This window comes from Balaenoptera acutorostrata, chromosome 19 (genome assembly GCF_949987535.1).
Source record: "Balaenoptera acutorostrata chromosome 19, mBalAcu1.1, whole genome shotgun sequence".
Lineage (NCBI taxonomy): Eukaryota > Metazoa > Chordata > Mammalia > Artiodactyla > Balaenopteridae > Balaenoptera > Balaenoptera acutorostrata.
Genome location: NC_080082.1, coordinates 53,910,332 through 53,932,098, shown reverse-complemented (window position 1 = coordinate 53,932,098; position 21,767 = coordinate 53,910,332). Strand labels below are relative to the sequence as shown.

The following is a 21,767-nucleotide window of genomic DNA, read 5'->3' as shown; positions in this document are numbered from 1 at the left end:
CCCAGCTTGAGGAGTGAACAGGGTTCTGTGGAAGAGGGGCTGTCCCACCTGAAACCTGGTTTAGTGAGAATGAGGCAGGAGAAGGTTCTAAGGAGTGATAGCACTCTGGGCAGAAGATACCACATGAGCAAAGGCCAGGAGGCTGGAGAGCACATGGCCCCTTTGAAGAACTAAAATCTATCCCCTACAGATAATAACACTTTGCTCAGAGGAGAGAAGCAATCAGCCCCAAGAGGCTGTTTGAAGGACACTATACTGTCCAGGGTCATTGTAGAAAGTTTAAGCTTTAGTCTAAGGTGTTATGCAAGGAGTGGAGCAGGGGAGAGGTGGGGAGAGGACACAGTCAGGTTTGTGTTTTGTAAAGCTTCCCTTGGCTACTGTGTGAAGGTGGGTCAGAGGATCAAAGGGTGGAGGCTGGGAACCCAGGGGGTGCCCAGAGGCAGAGAAGGGAGAGTGGGCGGGAGGGAGCCTGAGTGGACAGTTCGTTGGGGAGGGGAGGGAGGCATCCAGAAGGAAGCCTAGGGCTATATCCTGGAGATGGGGTTTTACGGGGGGCACCCTGAGAAGGAAACCCTGGAGGAGCAAGTCTGAGGGGGGGAAGGGGAAGAATTGCCCCTTCCTCATCATGTCCCGCTTTGGAATTTACCTTTGTTCCCTAGAGACACCTTTCCCAGGCCTGAGCAAGCCAGTGCTCAGTGCCCTCCATACCCCCCCGCCCCCCCCCAAATCCATTCCAATCATGTACTGCTTCTGCAAACAGCTGGATGACTTGGTTAACACATTCCAACCGATAAGAACTGGTCTGAGGAGCCTTAAACCTTCCTTCCCAGGGGTGGCCTGGAGAAAACTGCCTCCTCTGCCCCTTGGTGACAACTTGTTGTGGAGGTGAGGCAATGCTGGTTCAGGCTTTCAGGGCACTAGCACTGTTTTATTTCTGCCCTCTTTATTTCTTTCTGTCACATTGTCTGGGCATTTAACACACTTTCACTGGGTGCCTGCTTTGTGTCCAGCCCTGTGCTAGGTGATGCTGTGGACCAAGCAGTGGGTGACTGAGATAACCTTGGTACATGTCCTCAGGGGGCCCACAGTCCAGACAGAGACAGCCCAGGGCCAAGATGGGGGAGGCAGGGGCAGAGGAGTCAAGGCCAAGATAGGGGAAGCACAGGACACCATGGGAGTCCAGAATGGGTCCTAACCCATCCTGGAGCCTCAGGGAGGGCTTCTGAGAGGAGGAATCCTTTGAGATGGGTTCTGATGAGAATTCTGGGAATTGAGGGTGTATTTTCAGGATGGGGAAGCAAATTTAAAGATCCAGAGGCCCTTTATTTTTCTCATTTTTGACAACTTGCTTTGTACCTGGGATTGTTGTAAACACTGGGGATAAGGCAGGAAGGAAAACAGAATCTCTGTGTTCATGGTGGTGGAGAGCACTTGAAGCCATTTTAGAAAACCTGAAAGTCAATCGGTATGGCAGGATTGCAGGGAGCAAGGAGGAGTGTGCATCAGGCCAGACCTGAAGGGCTTTGAGGCAAAAATATGAGTTTGGACTTTGTCCTCAGGACAGTGGGGAGCCATGAACCAGTTTCCAGCAGCAGGGGTTGCCACTCTGAGAGGAAGGATGGGGCGTCGAGAGGATGTATGAGGCACCACCAGAGGACACGCTGCGGAAAACTCCTTATAAGAAGAAGGCCGCGGGGTAAAGTGGGGAGGCAGAAGAACAGGGGCGGTGAAGGGGCGGGGTTGCGATCGCCCAGGCAACATAGGCCGCGCCAAACTATTGGCTGGTCTTCAATGCGTCATCCTCCTCCGCCCCGCAGCGTCCGCCTTCGGAACCCAGGGGGCGCGGCCCCAGCGAGAGGCTCAGCCCCGCCCGTCCGGAAAACGGGTTGGAGTGACGAGTGCCAGCCACTCTTGCTCCGCGACGCGGTCCAAGCTAGTAGAAAGAGATCGTAGCAATAATGACGATCTCGGAGCGAGGATAGTAACTGAGTTGAAAGAAACAGCGTTGATATCCCCTCCACTCTAGAGACGTGGCCCCGCCTCCCAGCTAGTTGCAATCCTTTAAATGGTCCGCGGAGCAAGGGAGGGGAGGACCGGTGGGGCGTCTCCTGGCGACGGCCTGGTGGCCCCGCCCAACTAATCCGCGCCCCGCGGCGGGCAGCACTCCAGCCAATCGTGGCTCGCGGCTCAGCTCCGGGGCTGAGCTGGGTGGGCCTGAGGCCAGACTGAGAGGCCCCGGGGAGGTGAGCGAGGGCCCTACCCAGCACTGGAGGGTCGCAAAGCCGCGGGCGTTCCCGGAGGTGGTCATTGCGAACCTGGTAGCTGAGGTGAGGTGTGGCTGCCTGGCCTGGGATCTGCCTTGGGTTGGGAGAGGTGGAGGCGCGCCTCCGAGAGTTGCGGAGGCGGGGTACTGGCGGGAGTAGGGGGCGCAGATTAAGGAGAGGGTTAGGGACCGGAGTTTCGAGATCCTGGACGGAAGGCGAAGTTTTGGTGGCAGGATCTTCAAGTGAAGGGAATTTGAAGCTGGGACATGGGGTGTTTGGAGAAGCAAGAAAAGTAGAGAAGGAACTTTTGGGGTAGGAAATCTGAAGATTAGGACAATTCGGGCCTCCGGGACGGGTTGAATTCGGGGTTCTAGTGTTCAGGAAAAGGTGTGAGGGGTTGGGCTGGGATCCCAGGCATTTGGAGAAGCGCGAGAACTAGGGGCAAGGACTCTTGGTCTCCAAGACGCCGTGTCGGAGAGGGGGTGCTGGGGAGAGTTCCCTGTCAGGTATTGGAGCCAGAGGGGGAGAATGGAGGTGAAGTCGAGAAGCGTTTGAAAGACGGGAGAACAGGGGAAGTTGACGGGAGAAGGTCTCAAAATTGAGATACCTAGTGTCCCCAGCGGAGTGCGTCGTAGAGCATTTGTAAATCTTTGAGCATTATGTTGGGGTCTGGGTCTCTGAACCCGAGAGCAGTTTGAGGGGAAAATCCAGGACCTTCTGCGGTCCGAAGAAAAGCAGTTTCAGAGCCAGAGTCTGGAGTGGGGGAGGGGTGTTCCGGGCTTGGAGCTCAGACCCTCCGCCCTGGAGGCGGTGGAGGGCGGGGCTCGGCCGGCGCCCGGCCGCTGGACGTCCGGGTTCCCTTCCCCCACGTACTGCGGGCCCCTCTGCGCATGCCCTGGGGGAGGGCGGGGAAGGTTAGTCCCTGCGGCGTGCGGAGCCCTCCGGGAATTGTAGTGCGTGCTCAACGTCAGTGCGTGTACCTGGCGGCTGTTGGCCCACATTTCCCAGAAGCCTCTGGGCCAAATTGGGGCGTGTCCGAATGCTGAAAGGAGACTCCGTAAAGGGGCGGGGCCTGTACAGAGCCGACGTCTGGTTGGATGGGCCGGTAGGGGCGGGGCTTGGCTTGAGTCGAGTTCTAGCAAGTTTTTCTGCGGGGCGACCCCTGGGAGAATCTGAAGGCACCCTCGAGGGCATGAGGGAGGCTCCTTCACTGTCATTGGGCGCGCTCCCAAGTCAGTTAGCGAGAGGGCATGGACAGAAACATCTTACCTGTGAAAGAAGAGTGTCCATAGATAAGTGCCCTTACAGGGCTCCAGGTGGCTGGAATATAGTAGGCACTCAAATAAAATATCGAATGAATAAATGGCAACTAACTCTTGTTCATTAAGTGTGTAATGTCACATTACTTCCCAAGATCACACAGCTGAGCAGTGTGAAAGGCAGAATTCAAACCCAGGATTCTCTGCTTTGAGGCCAGGTCTCTGTACTCAACCCCTGTCTTGTGTATGTCACATTTGAAGAAGGGTATTGTGGAAAGAACAGCTTTAAGATTTAGGGGGACTTGAGTTAGTATCCTCATCTTGCAGATGAGGAAGTTGAGTCTCAAGGAGGTAAATTCACTATTTGAGCCCACATGGGCAAGTAAGTGGGATTCAAACCCAGCTGTTTTAAGTCCAGATTTTCTTTTTTTTTTTTTTTGATGTGGATCATTTTTAAAGTCCTTACTGAATTTGTTACAATATTGCTTCTGTTTTATGGTTTTCTTTTTTTTTTTCTATTTTTTGGCCGTGAGGCATGTGGGGTCTTAGCTCCCCAACCAGGGACCGAACCTGCACCCCCTGTATTGGAAGGCGAAGTCTTACCTACTGGACCGCCAGGGAAGCCCCCCAGATCTTGTTTTCTTTTCTTTTCTTTTTTTTAATTAATTAATTAATTTTTGGCTGCGTTGAGTCTTCGTTGCTGTGCACAGGCTTTCTCTAGTTGTGACAAGCAGGGGCTACTCTTTGTTGTGGTACACGTTTCTCACTGCGGTGGCTTCTCTTGTTGCGGAGCACAGGCTCTGGGCCCATGGGCTTCATTAGTTGTGGCACGCAGGCTCAGTAGTTGTGGCTCACGGGCTCTAGAGCACAGGCTCAGTAGTTGTGGCACACGGGCTTAGTTGCTCCGCGGCATGTGGGATCTTCCTGGACCAGGGCTCGAACCCGTGTCCCCTGCATTGGCAGGTGGATTCTTAACCACTGTGCCACGAGGGAAGTTCCAGATCTTGTTTTCTTAATCATATACATTTACTCTCCTCCTTAGCCTTGTGGGATTCATACTATCTCCATTTTATAGATGCAGAAACTGAAGTTTGGATCATTACAAATCAACAACAACCATACGGGAGATTCAGGGTTTGAACTAGCCCTAGTGTGTCTAACTTGCCCCTCTTCTCTCCACAGGGCATCATGGTAGGAGGCTTGAAGAGGAAACACTCAGATCTGGAGGAGGAAGAGGAGGATGAGAAGTGGAACTGGGGTCCAGCAGGCCTGCGGAGCTACCAGCAAGCCCTGCTCCGTATCTCCCTAGACAAAGTCCAACGAAGCCTGGGCCCCCGAGCACCCAGCCTTCGCAGGCATGTCCTCATCCACAATACCCTCCAGCAGCTCCAAGCTGCGCTTTGCCTGACTCCTGCACCTGCCCTGCCCCCAGAGCCCCTCTTCCTGGGCGAGGAGGACTTCTCCCTGTCGGCCACCATCGGCTCTATTCTGAGGGAGCTGGAGACCTCCATGGATGAGACTGAGCCCCCTCAGAATCCAGTGGCTCCCCCGGGCCCCCAGAATGAAGTGCTGCCCCAGCCCGATCCAGTCTTCTTAGAAGCTCTGAGCTCCCGGTACCTGGGGGACTCTGGCCTGGATGACTTCTTCCTGGACATTGACACATCTGCAGTGGAGAAGGAGCCTTCCCTGGCCCCACCAGAGCCTCCTCACAACCTTTTCTGTGCCCCAGGGTCCTGGGAGTGGAATGAACTAGATCACATCATGGAAATCATTCTGGGATCCTAAAACTTTGATGGGGGGTGCCTCTTCCTCGTCGCAGCCTTGGTGGGCTGAATCCCTGGATGCAACTGTGTGTGTGTGTGTGTGTGTGTGTGTGTGTGTTTTGATGGGGGCTCTAAGCAGTGGCTGTGTCCTCCTTCCTCCCATTTCAGGGTTCCAGATTGTCTCGCATGTATGTGTGTGTCTGGTTATCGCAACCTTCTGTGAAGGTGGGTCTTCCTGAATTAATTTATCTGTTCCAAATGCCTTAATGAGACTCTGTTTCTGGGAGTCTGATTTCCCACTTCCACATTTCTTCTGCCTTTCCCTCCAGTTCCTACTCCCCTTGTGTCCACTGGGGCCTCAGGGAAGATAGTTTGGGCCTGTCAAAGGATGACAGGGATGTGCGCCTGATTGCTATGGAAACCCAGCCTCTGCCTCTTGCACCTCCAGGTAGTGGGAGGGGCTGGCCTCCTCCCCACAGGCTGAACCCCACCTCCTTCACAGGACCGCAATCCAAGCAGCCTCCTGATTCATGACCAGGCCGGACCACGTGCAATAGGGTGGAAACCAAACTGCTCCATGCCACATTATTTAAAAGAAAGGCGGGTTTTGTGGTGGTTTTTTGTTTCTGTTTTTGTTTTTTGATTGTTTGTAATGATTTTTTTTTTTTTTTAATAAAAGTACTTTGGAAGGAGTGGTGTTGCCTAAAGTTTCTAAACTTCAGTGGGTTAGTGGGAGGGACCTGCTAATTTCCCTAGACTCCTGTACCCCTTCCCTGTCAAAGGTGGGGCAGGTATATTATTAAACATAACATTTATTGAATGCTTTTTAAGAGCACTGTTCTACCTACTTTATTTGAATTAAGTCATCTAATCCTCATGATTATACAGAAATAGATACTGTTACCACGTTTTACATAGGAGGAGCTTACGGTTCAGAGAGGCCAAGTCACTTGCTCAGGGTCACACAGCCAGGAAGAATGAGGACCAAGGAGCTAGAACTCAAGTTCAGTCTACCTCCAGAGCCTTCTTAACAATTGTATTTGTTGCTTCTTGGTAGATTTAGATTCCCCAGACACATGGGTGGACACAGGAGAGAGAAACTGGGTCACATGAATTACATGTCAAATGATAGAGCCCTCTGGCATGTAAAAGTCAGCCCTTTCATTGCATGAAATGTGCTGGTGAGGCCCAGAGGAGAAAGAAAATGCCCAAAGACCCCCAGTACTAACAGCAGATCTTTCTAGAAAACTGTTGGCTAGGAAGCAGAGTAAAGTTAATGGTTCTAATGATTTATTTAAGAGGTGCAAGCCAAGGCTGGTGAGAGTGAGGGGGAAAAAAGGGAGGCCAGGGAAGATGTGTTGAGATACACTGCTGCAGGGACTTCACTGGCGGTCCAGGGGTTAAGACTCCATGCTTCCAATGCAAGGGGTGCAGCCAAAAAAAAAGATACATTGCTGCACTGGCTAAGCCTCCACAAAGACCTTTGAAGACATGGCAGCAGGTAAGGTTACACAGCACTTAGGGACTTTTCTAGAAGGGTTGCAAGGAGGAACTGCACCTGGGTGTAATGCACAGGGAAAGGAGGGGGATTTTGCCTTTGTTTTCTGGCTCAAAGCCAGATTCTCACCCTGAGAGGGGCATTGCATCTAAGTCTGAAAACAGCTGGGTAACTAACAGGTGGGTGCCAATCCGGAGAAAGAGGAGGTGGTCAAGGGATCTCAAGAAGGTACATGGGGTCCACATTGAGATGTGGATGCCCAGTGGATCGTGTCTAACTCCTAGTTAAAACTTTTGGTGACTTCTCACACTCAGAATAAAACCCCAACCCCTGCAAGGTCTGACAATCTTGCTTCTAACTTCCCCAGTTTAATCTCCCATTCTCCCTTCCCTCACAACTCCAGGTGGCCCCAGGGCTTTTGCACTTGCTGTTAACAGCACAGAGGACACTTCCTCCATAGTTTCACCAATCTAAATGTCCCCTTCTCAGAGAGGTCTTCCCTGCCCTTCCTAGTTCAACATGACCAGGTGCACCCCCAACCCAGCCCACTTCCCATTGTTTGATTTTCTTAGTAGCACCTATCCAATCTCAAGTTATTTATGACCCATTTATGCTTAGGCTCCTGGTCTGTTGGAGAAATCTCTCAGAGAGAGGGGTCATGTTGTAGTGCATAGAACTATGCTTGGCACAGATAAGCACTCAAATTTTTGTTGCTGTTGTTGTTGAGAAGGCGAACTCCCAACTTTGCAATGGCCAAGCCTCCCCACCTCTCTCAACTCATCTCCCCCACACCATTCTCTGCTGTTCTTCAAACACACCATGTCCCACCCTCAAGACCTGGAGTAACACCTACCTCACTGAGCGATCATGCCAAGTGTGTAAGAGGGCGTCTGATGCACACCAAGTATTCCAATATTGCTCAAATTTACTGAGTGCCTACTGTGGACCTGGTATTCTTCCAGGTACATGAACAAAACAGAGTTCCCGCTCTCATAAAGCATCATGGTGGGAGAGGCTGAAAAATACACGAGTGTGTACTGTTTACCGAAATAAACAGTAAAATGTAGTCTGTCCAGGGGTGATAACTGCTGTGGAGAGAAAGCAGGAGAGTGATGGGGGTGCTGCTGTTTAGATGGGATGGCCAGAGAAGGCCTCACTGACAAGATGACATTTGAGAAAGACCCGAAGGAGGTGAGAAGTGAGCCATGTAAATCCGTGGGGAAACAATCCTGGTGGCAGGAACACCGTGCAAAGGCCCTGTGGTCAGAGCATGAGTGGAGTGTTTGAAGGACCATTTGGAGGTCTGTGTGGCTGGAGTAGAGGGAGCAAGGGGGAGAGTACTAGGAGATGAGATGAGAAAGAGTTGAGGGGGGCAAATCATGTAGAATCTTGTGGGAGTCCCGTAGGGAATATTTCAGCTTTACCCTGAACCCTGAGTGAGATGGAAGGCATGGGATGGCATTGAGCAGTGGAGGAAGGAGATCTGACTCACTTTTACATGGACTCTCTTTGCCCTAAAGATACAGGAGTGAAGAGGAATCATGGAGCTTGTTAGGACCACAGTGAGTCCAGAATGAGGAGCACCCCAACTTTCCAGATCATCACACTGAGGCTCAGAGAGGCCCAGCTCCAGCCGTCAAGAAACTGGCAAGATAAGTGGAAAGGCTGGCCCTGCAGAGGGAACCGGGTCCCTGAGGGCAGAGTCCGCGTTCCCCAAGCTGCCCTCCCCCCACCGGCCCCGCGGTGGGGGATGGGCCTCGGCCACCTCGGTCCCTCCCACCTGCCCACTCTCCGCCCCGAGCTGGATGCCCGGGAGCCCCGCCGGCGCCTCCTCTCTCCCCAGGGGCCAGGTGGGGCGGCCGGCTGGGGGCGGGGCGCTCCCCCGAACCCCCCTCCCTCCCCAGCTGGCGGAGGCTCCGCCCCAGGGCTGCCTGGCCAGTGGCTTCGCTTCTGGTTTCATTTCCCAAGGCCCGGGCTCTCTCCTTTTCCCTCCCCCGAGCCCTTTGAATTCCTGGCTCCTTTTCCACTTTCTGGTCTCAGCTCCAATGTCACCTCCTCAGGGAGACTCTCCCGGACCACCCTGGCTGCAGGCACCTCTCTCCCGGCCTCTCTATTACCCCGTCCTATTTGTATTCTCCAAGTCAACTGAACAGAAGCAGAAAGTATCTTCCTCATTTATTCATCTTCCAGGGTCTTCTCATCCCACTCAGAATGAAAAACAAAGGTCCAAAGAGTGCTCTCAGCAGCGGTCCCCAACCTTTTTGGTACCAGGGACCGGTTTCGTGGAAGACAATTTTTCCACAGACGTGCGGGTGTGTGTGTAGGAATGGTTCAGGCGGTAATGCAAGCGATGGGGAGCGATGGCGAGCGGCAGATGAAGCTTCTGTTGCTCGCTCTCCCGCCGCTCACCTCCTGCTGTGCGGCCCGGTCCCTAACAGGCGGGGGACCGGTACCGGTCCGCGGCCTGTAAGTTGGGGACCCCTGCTCTAAAGGGCCTGAAAACTTCTCTGACCTCTTCCCTGGCAGCAGAGACAGCACCTCACAGCCCAGGGCCTTTGCACTGGCCTTTTCCTCTGGCTGGAACACTCTTCTTCCAGAGCTTTACTACCTCTCCCACTTCATCAAGTCTCTACTCGATGTCACCTCTTCGGAGACCCCTCTGCCACCACCGGCTGCCTGTCCAAACTGCACAACCTTTCATTACTCTCGTCCTGCTCTGCTTTTCCTTTTCACTTGTCACCTTCTAAGATACTAAGTAATTGCTTTATTAAGTTTATTATTGTCCACCTCCTCATATCAGGGATTTTTGTTTATAATTTTACTGCCATATCTTCAGTGCCTAGAACAGTGCCTGGCACACAATTTATTTGTTTTCGTATTTCTTTTTCCACCCCATCCATCCCCTCATCCATGAGAAGAGAGGCTCTGTGAGGCGATTCCAGAGCTGTAGCCCCATTGTCTACAAAAGTGCCCACAACATAGTAGGTGCTCAATAAACACATGTTAATCAAACTCCTCAGACTCCTGTGAGCTCTTCTTCCCTTTATGACCTGGAAAGAGCCACTTGGAGACTCTGAGTCTCCTTTTTCCCAGGCCAAAAAGATAGGTTGCGAGGGAAATTATGTGAATTTGCCTAGCAGATTAGCATTTTACCCTCTCTTTATTATGAAAAATTTCAAGCACAGAGAAATGATAGAAAAAGAAAAAAAGTATGTCTTCTGAGCACTTGAATACCCTCCCACCTAGATTTAATTTTCAACATTTTAAGTTTCCTTTACCTGTAGATGTGTATGTACATTTTTTGCTGAACCATTGGAGAGTAAATTGCTGACATCTTGACATTCTACCCCTAATTAATAGCTCAGCAGACATCTCTTGAGAGTAAGGACACTTGCCTACAAACCACAATCCTTTTTCACATCTAAGAGAATTAAGAATTCCCTAATATCATCTAATATTCAGTCTATATTCAAATTTTCCCAGTTTTCTCAAGAATGTCTTTTAAAGAAGTTTTTACGCCCAAATCAAAACCAGAATCTAATGCAGGTTCACATGCCTATTTGGTTGTAATAAAGAAATTATATAGTATCTTTTATTCTGAAACTTCCTCCCCCTCAACCCCACCAATCCCTTCTTGTGATTTCTTGAAATTGAATTTTTGGTAGAACAACCCAGTTGTGCTGTAGATGTTCCATATTCTGTTTTTGTCTGATTGTGTTTGTGTTTAATTTTGTACATGCGAATTTGACTCTTGCAGAAACCCTATGTGGCAGGTACTCTAGCTGAGTTTTTTTTTTTTTTTAATCTCCTTGTATAATTATATTTATTTATTTATTTATTTATTTATTTATGGCTGTGTTGGGTCTTCGTTTCTGTGCAAGGGCTTTCTCCAGTTGCGGCAAGCGGGGGCCACTCTTCATCGCAGTGCGCGGGCCTCTCACTGTCGAGGCCTCTCTTGTTGCGGAGCACAGGCTCCAGACGCGCAGGCTCCGTAGTTGTGGCTCACGGGCCTAGTTGCTCCGCGGCATGTGGGATCTTCCCAGACCAGGGCTCGAACCTGTGTCCCCTGCATTGGCAGGCAGATTCTCAACCACTGCGCCACCAGGGAAGCCCTATATTTAAACTTTTTTTTTGTTTTTTTTGTCTGTGCCCCACAGCATGCGGGATCTTAATTCCCTGACCAGGGATTGAACCCGTGCCCCCTGCAATGGAAGCGTGGAGTCTTAACCACTGGACCACCAGGGAAGTCCCTGTTTGTGTTTGTCACTCTCTGTTCCCTATATAAGCTGGAGGTTGGGTCTAGACACTTGATGAGACTCAGTTTATGAAATTTAACAGGGAGACTCCACAAGGAATGTTGTGTACTTCCTAACGCATCACATCAGGTGACACTGCTGTGGATACAAAGTTTCATTACATGGTTCAGGTGTTGAGCATCACACCTCCACAACATAAAAGGCTATTTCCCCCTTTGCAGTTAGCAAGGAATCTGTGGGATGATTCCTCGGAAGCTGTCAAGATCCTGTTCCCCACTAAACTTTTATCCTAAGGGGTGAGCATCCATTGATAGCGGTTGCCTGAATCAACCAGTCTAGTTAGCATTTTTAAAAATTAATTAATTTATTTTTATTTTTGGCTGCCTTGGGTCTTTGTTGATGCGCGCGGGCTTTTCTCTAGTTGCAGAGAGCGGGGGCTACTCTTTGTTGCGGTGCGCGGGCTTCTCATTGGGTGGCTTCTCTTGTTGCGGAGCACATGCTCTAGGCGCGCGGGCTTCAGTAGTTGTGGCACTCGGGCTCAGTAGTAGTGGCTCGCGGGCTTAGTTGTTCCACGGCACGTGGGATCTTCCGAGACCAGGGCTCGAACCCGTGTCCCCTGAATTGGCAGGCGGATTCTTAACCACTGTGCTACCAGGGAAGCCCTAGTTAGCATTTTTGATATCTTACTTTGGTCAGGAGTTTTATTCACAAACAGTTCTTCCCATAGGAGGAGTTAGCAAATGAGCTACTTGAAGAAGGTTAAGTCCCATTGTCGGTTTATCCGACAAGTGTTAAACTCCTGCCTACTTGCGCCCCACCCTGAATGTCTCACTTGAACTAAGCACCTGTGCTATTACCACAACAGCTATTAATACTGAAAAAAAGGACACGTTACACACCACTCTGAGCATTTTGCAGGAATTGTTTTATTTAATCCTCAAAACAATCCTCTGAGCCAGACGCTATTTCTCTCATTTTAAAAGTGAGGAAACTGAGACCCTCCTAAGGGACTAAAGCACTTGCCCAAAGTCAAACAGCTACTTAGGGAATGGAGCCCAGTGTGGGATTCCAGTGTCATCCCACCCCCACCCTCCCACTCCAGCCTGTAACCACGATTGAATACAACTACCCAGCATTTCCTGATATAGTGCTCTTATAGGTACTACCTTATTTTAATTTTCCTAACTCTCAAGAGGTAGGCAAGAAGACCCCCATTTAACAGACTTTGTAGGCTCAGAGACCAAGGTCACACACCGAGTGAGTGTGAGTCCGAATTTGAACCCAGGCCTAGCTAGCCTAGAGTGTAAGACCCCTGTTGGGGCTGGGTGCGAAAGAAGCTCAGTTACTGGGTTTGGCAGGTGCGTGGGCAGGTGTGAGGGGCCCGCACCTTAGGAGACAAAAGCCCCAACCCACCACTGTCCCACAGGGCAAAGAGCCACCCTATCTTCCCCCCTCCCCTCACGCAGCTGCCCGGACATGCGCCCTGAAGCCAACTTCCTCCCTCTTCGAACCTGCCCCCTACGGGCTCCGCCCATCACCGTCTAGGACCAATCCCTGGATGAAGGGCGGGGTTGCCACGGGAGTGGGCGGTAGCTAAGGGGAGTCAGTAGCCTGGAGTCGTGAGCCGGAGTCAGAACTGCGTCTCTCAACTCAGGCGCCGGTTGCTGAAGGGGAGCGGGCGAGCAATGCTGCCGCCAGCGCTTCCTGATTGGCTGCGGGTGGCTCCCTCTTCGTTCTGATTGGCAGCTGTTGAACTGGGTATGTAAATGAAGGGAAGAGGCCTGGGAAAGAAGGGGTACTGGCCGCGGGGTCCCTTGGCAGGTTCGATCCCCGGGTCCGGCAGGTACGCGCCAGGGCTGCCCGGGATCGAGACGTACGGGCCTCTCTGTGCCGCCCGCCCCGGCCAGGCCGGGTGAATCACGCCGCAGCCCGGGAAGGGGGCGGAGGCGCCGGCTCCCTGACTCCGGCTGCGTGACTCACCCGCCCCCGCCGCCGCCGCTTCGGGAGGAGTAGCCTCCACTGCCTTCCGGAAACGAGCGGAGGCCGAGAGGGCAGAACAGCTCTCCGGGGATCCCGGCACGCAAGGTCCCGGGTGGCAAGCAGGAAAGACCGCGTCCCGCGGGGCAGCGTAAAGGGTCCCGGGGTATGGGGAACCAGAATACCCGGGGGAAAGCCGGCCTAGTGCCGCTAGGGGGCGCCGGGACCGGGTGGGGGGGCGGAGTCGGGGGTGGGGGCTGAATTCCTGCGGTTCCGGATGCTCGGGTCTGCTGGGAAGGAGGCGAGGACCCAGTTTTGAGTAGTGTGAGGGGTCACTCTTAAAGTTCTGCTGGGCCAGGATCTGGGTACTGTACCTGCAGGGTGCCTGGCTTAAAAAAGCAGGTTAGCTCAGGGGCACCCACCCCGGGGAAAGTGTGTGTCCTCAAACTTCTCTCCGTGAACCCCGTGCCCATCAGGATTTTCCGGCAAGCTCTGTCCACTCTGTCTCCCAAATAAATCCTGAATCGACCAACTTCCTTCCATGTCCACTACCGCCTTATACTCCCAAGTCACCATCTTTGCCGACCCCAAAGAGTGCAGTAGCCTTCGAATGGATCTCAGGGCCACCCTCCCCGCCGCCCCCCCGCCCCTCTCCGTCCCCCCACCCCTTCCTCTTAGCAGCCAAGGGGATCTTCTGGAAACTTAATCAGTCCACAACACCACTCTCCCTGCTCAAAACCCTTCAATGACTTCCCACCACACTCACAATAAAAATCCAAGCTCCTTGCCTCTGCCTACTCTCGGACCCCCTCTTCCCCAGCCCTCAGCCCCTGTCTCTCTGTGCACTGACCACAGAGTCTTTTTTCAGTTCAAACTCATCCAGCCTCTAGGTCTTTCTTTGCCTTTGTTGTTCTTTATTCCCAGAATGCCTTCCCCCTGGTTCTTCCATGGCTGATTCCTTCTCATACTTGAGGGCTCATTTCAATTGTCACCTCCTCAGGGGAGCCTTCCTTGACCAATCTCAAGAAACTTTTAGTATCTTCCTAGCACCATCTGTACATTTCCTGTATTTGTCTATTTATCTATTGTCTGATAGTATTAGTAGACAATAAATATTTGATTAAACCATGTGAAACAGTTGCTTTTGTGGGTAAAAAAAAAAAGGTTGAATATTGGACATTTCACATGGTTCATTGAAGAAATAAATAATAATAGTTATTATTAATAGTACTTATTCACAGGAGTAATTGCTATGTACCAGGCACTGTTCTAAGTGCTTTTTGTATCTCATTTATTCCTTAAAACAACTCTAGGAAATAGATACAATTATCATTCATGTCTTAAAGTTTCCCTAAGAAAGCCTAGGCTCAGAGAGGTTAAGTGATTTGCCCAAGATCACACGGACAGCAGTGGTACGAACTTCACATTGGCTGTCCATAAGTGAATGACTCTTCCCTCCCCACAGATGATGCTGAGCAAGGGCCTGAAGCGAAAGCGGGAGGAGGAGGAGGAGGAGAAAGAAGCCCTGGCAGTCGACACCTGGTGGCTGGATCCTGGCCACCCAGCAGTGGCACAGGCACCCCCAGCCGTGGCCTCCAGTTCCCTCTTTGACCTTTCAGTGCTCAAGCTGCACCACAGCCTGCGGCAGAGTGAACCGGACCTGCGGCACCTGGTGCTGGTAGTGAACACACTGCGGCGAATTCAGGCGTCCATGGCACCCACAGCTGCCCTGCCACCTGTGCCCAGCCCGCCTACAGCCCCAGGCATAGCTGACAACCTGCTGGCCAGCTCTGATGCCGCCCTCTCAGCCTCCATGGCCAGCCTTCTGGAGGACCTCAGCCATATTGAGGGCCTGAGCCAGGCTCCCCAGCCCCTGGTAGATGAGGGGCCACCAGGCCGCCCCACTGGGGGAGCCCCACCCAGCTTGGGTGCCTTGGACCTGCTCGGCCCAGCCACTGGATGTCTGCTGGACGATGGGCTTGAGGGCCTGTTTGAGGACATTGACACATCCATGTATGACAGTGAACTTTGGGCACCAGCCTCTGAGGGCCACAAATCTAGCCCTGAGGACGGGCCAGGCAAGGAGGAAGCTCCAGAGCTGGACGAGGCCGAACTGGACTACCTCATGGATGTGCTGGTGGGCACACAGGCACTGGAGCGGCCACCAGGGCCAGGGCGCTGACTCCCCCCAGAGCTGGGATGTTGATCTGGTGTCCAAACTGAGCCTGGTGGCTGGACCAACTCTCCTTTGAAAGACACAGCTGGCTTCCCTAGAGAGGGGCTTTGGAGAGAAAGAATCCAGTCCTGGGCAACTTCACCTCCGTCCTCTGGTCTCTGGCTGATGGGGGGAGTCTGGAATTGGCCCTTGTGATGAAATGACAGGGCCTAGTGGCTGGAATGTGATTGGGCCAGGCCCAGTGCTGAATCCCTGGAGGCACAGCTTGGTATACTCTTTCCCTGATGTGGGAAAAGACCCCAACCAGTTTTTTTGAAATTAAAGCCAGTTGTGGGAAGTCTCAAGTCTGTGTATTGCTTTATTTCTGGGCTAAGGCGAGGGTGATAAAATAACCTCTAACATTTATTGAGCCGTGGACACCCAGCACAGTTCTAAGTACTTGACATGTGTTAACTGATTTAATCCTCATAACAAGATGGGCATATTATTAGCCCCATTTTACAGTTGAGAAAACTGAGGCTCCAAGAAGTCATCACTTGAGGAGATAGGTTTCAAACTTTACTGCTTTTTGGTCTGAGAAGCAGACCAGTTAGGTCTGGTAACTGGCCCTCTGGAAAACTCCTGGAACATACTCAGCCAGGTCTCCCTGATGTGGCCGTGTGTGTACATGGTGGTGGAGGAGGAGCCCCGGGCCACTGTTTGAAAATGAAATCTAGTCCTTGCCTGGAGTCTACTTGTGTGTCTTGGGGGCTGGGGTGGGGGCAGATGGGAGCTTTCAGAATGAGCCAGAAATAAAAGCACAAAGCTAAAGGCTGGATGGAGCCTGTCCTTGGAGCGCTAAGAGCCAGCTCTCCAGGAAAACACTGAAAGAAAGGGAGACTCCAGCAAGTTTTAAATAAAATCCACTCTGGGTCTCAAATCTCTCTTTGGGCAAGGGATAAGGCAGCTTGGAAGCTGATTCCGAAATAAAGTCACCAAGTGTGGTGGCTTGACAGAACGGCAGGCGATCCTGCTTTCCTTCTAGAAGAAACCCAGGCCCCAGCGAGCTGGGGCCACCTGCCTGACAGCCTGTGTGGTAGGGTTGGCCTGAGCGCCGGGTGTCTGCACCGCCCCCGCCGTCCAGCCGCATTCCTGGCCCCGCTGGGAGGGGCCGCACACTCAGAGGCCTGGCACGGGACCCAGGCAGCGTCCTTCCTGGCGGCCGTGGGGGCAGGGCAGCGCCCGGGGTACGGGACGGGGGGAGGGGCACGATGAAAGCTGCATCGGGGGAGGGTGGAGGTGGGTTGGGGGGAGGGGCAGAGGGTCGGACGGTGACCTGAGGGGCTGGCTGCACTTCGAATGCGAGAAGCCCCGGCTAAGGGACACTAAAATCGTGGGGCCCGGGTGCCTCCACTCTGGCCGGAAGCTTCAGGGAGGCTGAAGCTGGGGTGGAAACGGGGGGGTGGGGAAGGGAGGGGGGACAGGGGAGGGGAGAGAGGCAGGCAGCTTCGGCCGGCCGCTCGGGCCTGGAAGGGGCGGGCAGAGTGGAGCTTCCTGGAGGAGCGGAGGAAGTCGTGCCCATTTCTGGAAGTGGATGGGATGGCCCCGGGTGGGGAGTGGAAATGGCCCGAAGGGAGCTGGTGCCCAGGCTGAGGGTCTTCCGGGAGCCTGACTCCAACACCTGGTGACTCCAGCCGCTGGGCAATGGGACTCAAACTCGGTTTTAACCCAGACCCAGACTTTGGGAGTTTAGGCTGAGCTCAGCAATGCCCCCTGGTGCCCAGTCGGGGGTCTATCCTGCCACTGCCTTAGATTCCCTGGAGACCTGACCAGTGGTCAAGGAGTCCCCAGTGCGGGGTCAGCAATGCGTTCTGTTTACAACACCCTGAGGACCTATTTCTGATGTCTCTGGGTGTCAAACTGGGGGATAATCTGTGATACCTACTTCTTTTTTTTTTTTTTGGCTGCGTGTTGGGTCTTCCTTGCGGCGCACAGGCTTTCTCTAGTCGCGGCGAGCGAGGGCTACTCGTCATCGGGGTGTGCAGGCTTCTCACTGCGGTGGCTTCTCTTGTTGCGGAGCACAGGCTCTAGGCGCGTGGGCTTCAGTAGTTGTGGCTTACGGGCTCTAGAGCGCAGGCTCAGTAGTGGTGGCACATGGGCTTAGTTGCTCTGTGGCATGTGGGATCTTCCCGGACCAGGGCTCTATCCTGTGTCCCCTGCATTGGCAGGAGGATTCTTAACCACTTGCGCCACCAGGGAAGTCCCTGTGATACCTATTGATGCAGACAGCCTACCCATCTGTCAACGATGGTCCCATCTGCCCCTGTGCCTGTTTGGCAAGCGTTGCTCCCCTCTCGGCAGAGTCTCTGTGTACAGTTTCTCCGGTTGTGCACTGCACATAGGCTCCATATTTAAGGGGCTACCACACGTCTCACACACCATGCATTTACATATTAATTAAGGCAGTTTCTCAGCAGATGGGAGGTCAAGTGCCTTGGGGAAGGGGTGTGCCTTTTGCACAAAAGCAGCATATGGGCTAGATCAGCCCTGGTCCCATCTCCCTGGTGCCCTCGGTTTATGACAGCTTGTGCCTGAAGACCTGCCCTACTCTCCCCGTGTCTGACCCCTGGACGATTGTGCAGCTCCCTGGCTCTGGTGTGCCCCTCCGCCCTCAGGCTCAACCCCAGGAGGCCACGCTACCTCGGCCAGCAGATTCCAGGGCCCACACCATTCCTAATGGAGCCGCCAGCCCTGGAGCTGGGGCTGCTTTTCACAGAGCCTCTGTGTGCTCCCACCACAACACTCCCCAGGCCAGCTCCCCTACATGGGCATTCACAGGGACCCCCATCACACACATACACTTCTTTCATCCAGCACCTGGGAGAGCTGTCCTTGGTCTCCTTCTCCCTCCCCGTCCTTCCCTTCCCTCATTCAGCAAAGATTTATGGGTACCTACCCTACTGTGTGCCTGGCCCTACGTAAAAGGCAAATCTGACCACATCTCTCCCCGGCTCTGGGCTCCTCAGAATGTATCCCAGTCCTCGCGGGGATCTGAACCCTGTACCGTCCAAGGCTCACCTTCTGCCCCTGTCCCATTCACTCATTCAATGAGCATTTACTGGACACCTACGGTTTGCAGTCCCAGTGTAGAGATCTAACGATGCTTAGTCAATGATGATGATGATTATTTTGGCTGCATTGGATCTTCGTTGCTGCACGTGGGCTTTCTCTAGTTGCGGCGAGCAGGGGCTACTCTTCGTTGAGGTGCACGGGCTCCTCATTGCGGTGGCTTCTCTTGTTGCGGAGCACAGGCTCTAGGCACACAGGCTTCAGTAATTGCAGCACACGGTCTCAGTAGTTGCGGCACGTGGGCCCTAGAGCGCGCGGGCTTCAGTATTTGCAGCACGCAGGCTCAGTAGTTGTGGCTCACGGGCTCTAGAGCGCAGGCTCAGTAGTTGTGGTGCATGGGCTCAGTTGCCCCGCGGCATGTGGGATCTTCCCAAACCAGGGATGAAACCCGTGTCCCCTGCCTTGGCAGGCAGACTCTTAACCACTGTGCCACCAGGGAAGTCCAGTCAATGATTATTGACTCAGTAAGCCATACTGTGTTGAAAGCCAGGCCACCTGTGTTTGAACTTCTGCTTTGCCGTTCTGTGGCTGTGTGACCCTAGGCAAGGTTCTCGACTTCTCTGGGCCTCAGGGTCCTCATCTGTAAGCTGGGAGAGTAAGAGTACCTACCTCGAAGGGCTATTGTTCTGAGGGGAGAGTGTCCTAGGCAGAGGGATGTGCAAGGGTTAGGGAGTGAGGGACCCTACAATCTTTTCAGGAATCTGTAAGCTGCTGGGTTTGATCGGAAACAGGGGAAAAGTGGTAAGGTAAGTGATGGAGCTGGAGGGGTTGGCAGGGACCAGGGCACACAAGACCCTGGATGGGGGAACTTTACTCTGAAGGTACTAGGGTAAAGGAATCTGGAAGTAAGTGGATCTCTCTGGCTGCCATTGGTGGGAGGTGAGACTGGGGGCCAGGAGTCCAGAGGGGAGGGGGGCCGCGGAGGGACAGAGAAGCCTTGGAGAGGAGAGGGGAGGGGAGGGGAGAGATGCTGGAGAGGACAGGCTGTGGGGGTGATGAGCTGCAATAGAGGAGGGGCCTGGCATGAGAGCCAGGGCTCTAGCCAGGGGACTTGGGGATGGTGGCGCCACCCTGGGATGGTGACCCGGAGGGGGAGCAGGTCTGGGGTTGACACTGAGGCCAGAGAGGGACACAGTGGGTGCAGGGGTCTGTGAGGACACCCAGGGGCAGGCATCCAGGCGGCTGGGCCCCTGGGACTGGAGCTCGGTAGAGGGCAGGGGGCGGGAGCAGGCATAAAGGACGGGGGTGAGGAAGACAGCAGTTTCCCTGGGCTGCACTGGGTAGGACCCGGCTCCTGCTTGGCTCAGACTGGGTGGGGAGAGGGTGGTCCCTGAGGAGAGCCTTCCACCTCCTTCCTCAGCTCTGCAGGATGTCCTGTGTTTATGGAGGTGGCCTTGCCCGGAACTGGGACACTGGTGCCACCCCTTAAATTCAACTTCCCTTGGCCACACCCCCTTGGGTGAGGAAAAGCAAGAGACAGACAGAGAGAGACAGAGAAAAGAGACACAGAGAGACACGGAAAGAGATAAGGAATGAGGACAGAGACATAGAGGGACACATAGAGAGACAGAGACACAGAGAGAGAGACATATCTTTCACCACAAAAAACTCAGAGCAAACTGGGAAAGGAGGCTCCCTTCACCTGCTAAAGGGCAGCTACAAAAAACATACAGCTAACATCATACTTCATGGCAAAAGACTGTGCTTGTCCCCTAAGATTGGGAACAAACAAGGATATCTGCCCTCTGAGACCCAGAGAGGGACAGGATAGCCTGTACCAGCTTCCTTGTCTATCTGACCCTGAGCAGCAAGGGGTGAATTTTCTTCCCAGCTCTAGCCTGGTCTGTCATCAGATTGTTTCCACCCTCCACCCTTTGTCCCTCCTGTTGGTACCCAGGGCCCTCAGAACAAAGTCGCAGCCCCTCATCGTGGCCCTGCTGGCCCTCCCCTCATCTTCCCCTCACTCTCACGTTCACCAGTTTCTCAAAGGGACCCTTTGCACGGGCTGTTTCCTCTACCTGAAACCCACTCTCATTTATCCACCACCCACAGCTTGGCATGAACTCCTATGTATCCTTCAGGTGCCAGCTCAAATGTTACCTCCTCCAAGAAGCCCTCCATGCCATTTCTGATAGTATCAGAGTGCCAGACCCCTCTTACAGACCTGGATCCTTTTCTCAGAGCACTTAGCTCAGAGTGTGTAATGATACACTCATTTTGTTAGTCACTTCTTTAGTGTCTGCCCCCCTTGGACTGTGAGTCCTGTGAGGGCACAGTCACAGTCACTGCTGTGTCCCCAGCACCGCCCAGCCCAGGGATGGATGGATACAGAGGAGGTGTCTGCAAATAGCTGGTGAATAAGTGTATAAATGAGAAGGAGATGCAAAGGAAGGGGCATGTGTGGCTCTAGAGACACAGCCATGAACAAGGACACAGTTCTCAGTTCCTGGAAATTTCCTATGCACTGAGATCCATCTGGATTCAGATCCTTTGCACAGGCTGTTCCATCTGCCCATGAAACTGTTCCACTCCCTCTTCTCTCTCTCCCTCTTTTTTGTTTGTTTGTTTTGTTTTGTTTTTTCTGGCCAAGCTGTGTGGCTTGCAGGATCCTAGTTCCCTGACCAGGGATCAAACCCATGCCTCCTGCAGTGGAAGCACAGAGTCCTAACCACTGGACCGCCAGGGAATTTCCACACTCCCTCTTCTCTTGCCTAGATCCTATGGGTCATTCAAGTCTCAGCTCACATGTCCCCTCCTACAGGAAGCCTTCCCTGATCTCCCTTCCTAGGGTGAAGCAGGTACCTTTCCTGGGCTACCCCAGCAAGGGTCTGACCTCTCTGCCTGCAATTCCCCCATCCCAACCCTGGCCACTCTGGGTCTGTCTCCCTGTTGGACTGTGAACTCTGTGAAAGCAGGTCCAGGCTATCTTGGTCACACTGTGTCCCCAGCACCATCCAGCATGGGGCTGGGCACAAGACCAGGTGCTCATTGACTGTTTGCTGACTTTGGATAAAGGACTGCTCCCTCTCTCCCCGCTGGTGCTTTGCCCGTGTTCCTCCTCCCTCCTTCTGGAAAACTCTTCCCTAGCCTTTTACCTGGCTCCCTCCTCCTCAACCCTCCAGTTTGACTCCAGGAATCCTATCCTGAGCCTGCCCCCCGTGGTGAATTTAGGTCTGTCAGTGTCCCCAGTGCCCAGCAAAGGGCCTGTCACCAAGGGCTTGTGAATGTTTGTTGAATGAATAAATGAACAGAAGAATGTTTGAATGAATCAATGAATGAGAGAGAGAGAGAGAGCGCACCTGCAATGGAGGAAGGGTCTCCTCAGGCCCATCAGCAGCCCTGACCACACTGTTCCTTCCACCCTTCCCGGGAGGAGTGTTCTGGCTGGGATCCGCCACACCCCAACCCTTGGTGGCTGCCAGGCCTGGAAGGCATTTCCCTGAGGTCAGCACATTCCTGCCTTCCC

The 21,767-nt window shown here is 53.3% G+C and overlaps 2 protein-coding genes across 4 annotated transcripts; both read left to right on the top strand.

Annotated features, from left to right (window-relative positions):
• The first annotated feature begins 1,241 nt into the window (after window positions 1-1,241).
• On the top strand, window positions 1,242-5,978 carry SERTAD3 (SERTA domain containing 3). Of its 2 annotated transcripts, none has more exons than XM_057533444.1 (2): window positions 1,242-1,696; window positions 4,706-5,978. In XM_057533444.1, exon 2 carries the CDS (start codon window positions 4,712-4,714, stop codon window positions 5,306-5,308), a length of 597 nt encoding a protein of 198 aa, XP_057389427.1. In that variant the 5' UTR covers window positions 1,242-1,696; window positions 4,706-4,711; the 3' UTR covers window positions 5,309-5,978. The 2 variants fall into 2 exon arrangements, with proteins under 2 accessions (XP_057389427.1, XP_007166871.1); XM_007166809.2 differs by lacking the exon at window positions 1,242-1,696 and adding an exon at window positions 2,183-2,327.
• A 6,677-nt stretch (window positions 5,979-12,655) lies between these two features.
• Window positions 12,656-15,537, top strand: SERTAD1 (SERTA domain containing 1). 2 transcript variants are annotated; one of them, XM_007166811.2, is made up of 2 exons: window positions 12,656-12,798; window positions 14,483-15,537. In XM_007166811.2, exon 2 carries the CDS (start codon window positions 14,483-14,485, stop codon window positions 15,197-15,199), a length of 717 nt encoding a protein of 238 aa, XP_007166873.1. In that variant the 5' UTR covers window positions 12,656-12,798; the 3' UTR covers window positions 15,200-15,537. The 2 variants fall into 2 exon arrangements, with proteins under 2 accessions (XP_007166873.1, XP_057390337.1); XM_057534354.1 differs by lacking the exon at window positions 12,656-12,798 and adding an exon at window positions 12,994-13,183.
• Window positions 15,538-21,767: the final 6,230 nt, after the last annotated feature.

What these genes read in the sequence shown, in the direction of transcription:
- SERTAD3 (XM_057533444.1), top strand. Translation starts at nt 4,712, where the DNA reads ATGGTAGGAGGCTTGAAGAGGAAACACTCAGATCTGGAGGAGGAAGAG.
- SERTAD1 (XM_007166811.2), top strand. Translation starts at nt 14,483, where the DNA reads ATGATGCTGAGCAAGGGCCTGAAGCGAAAGCGGGAGGAGGAGGAGGAG.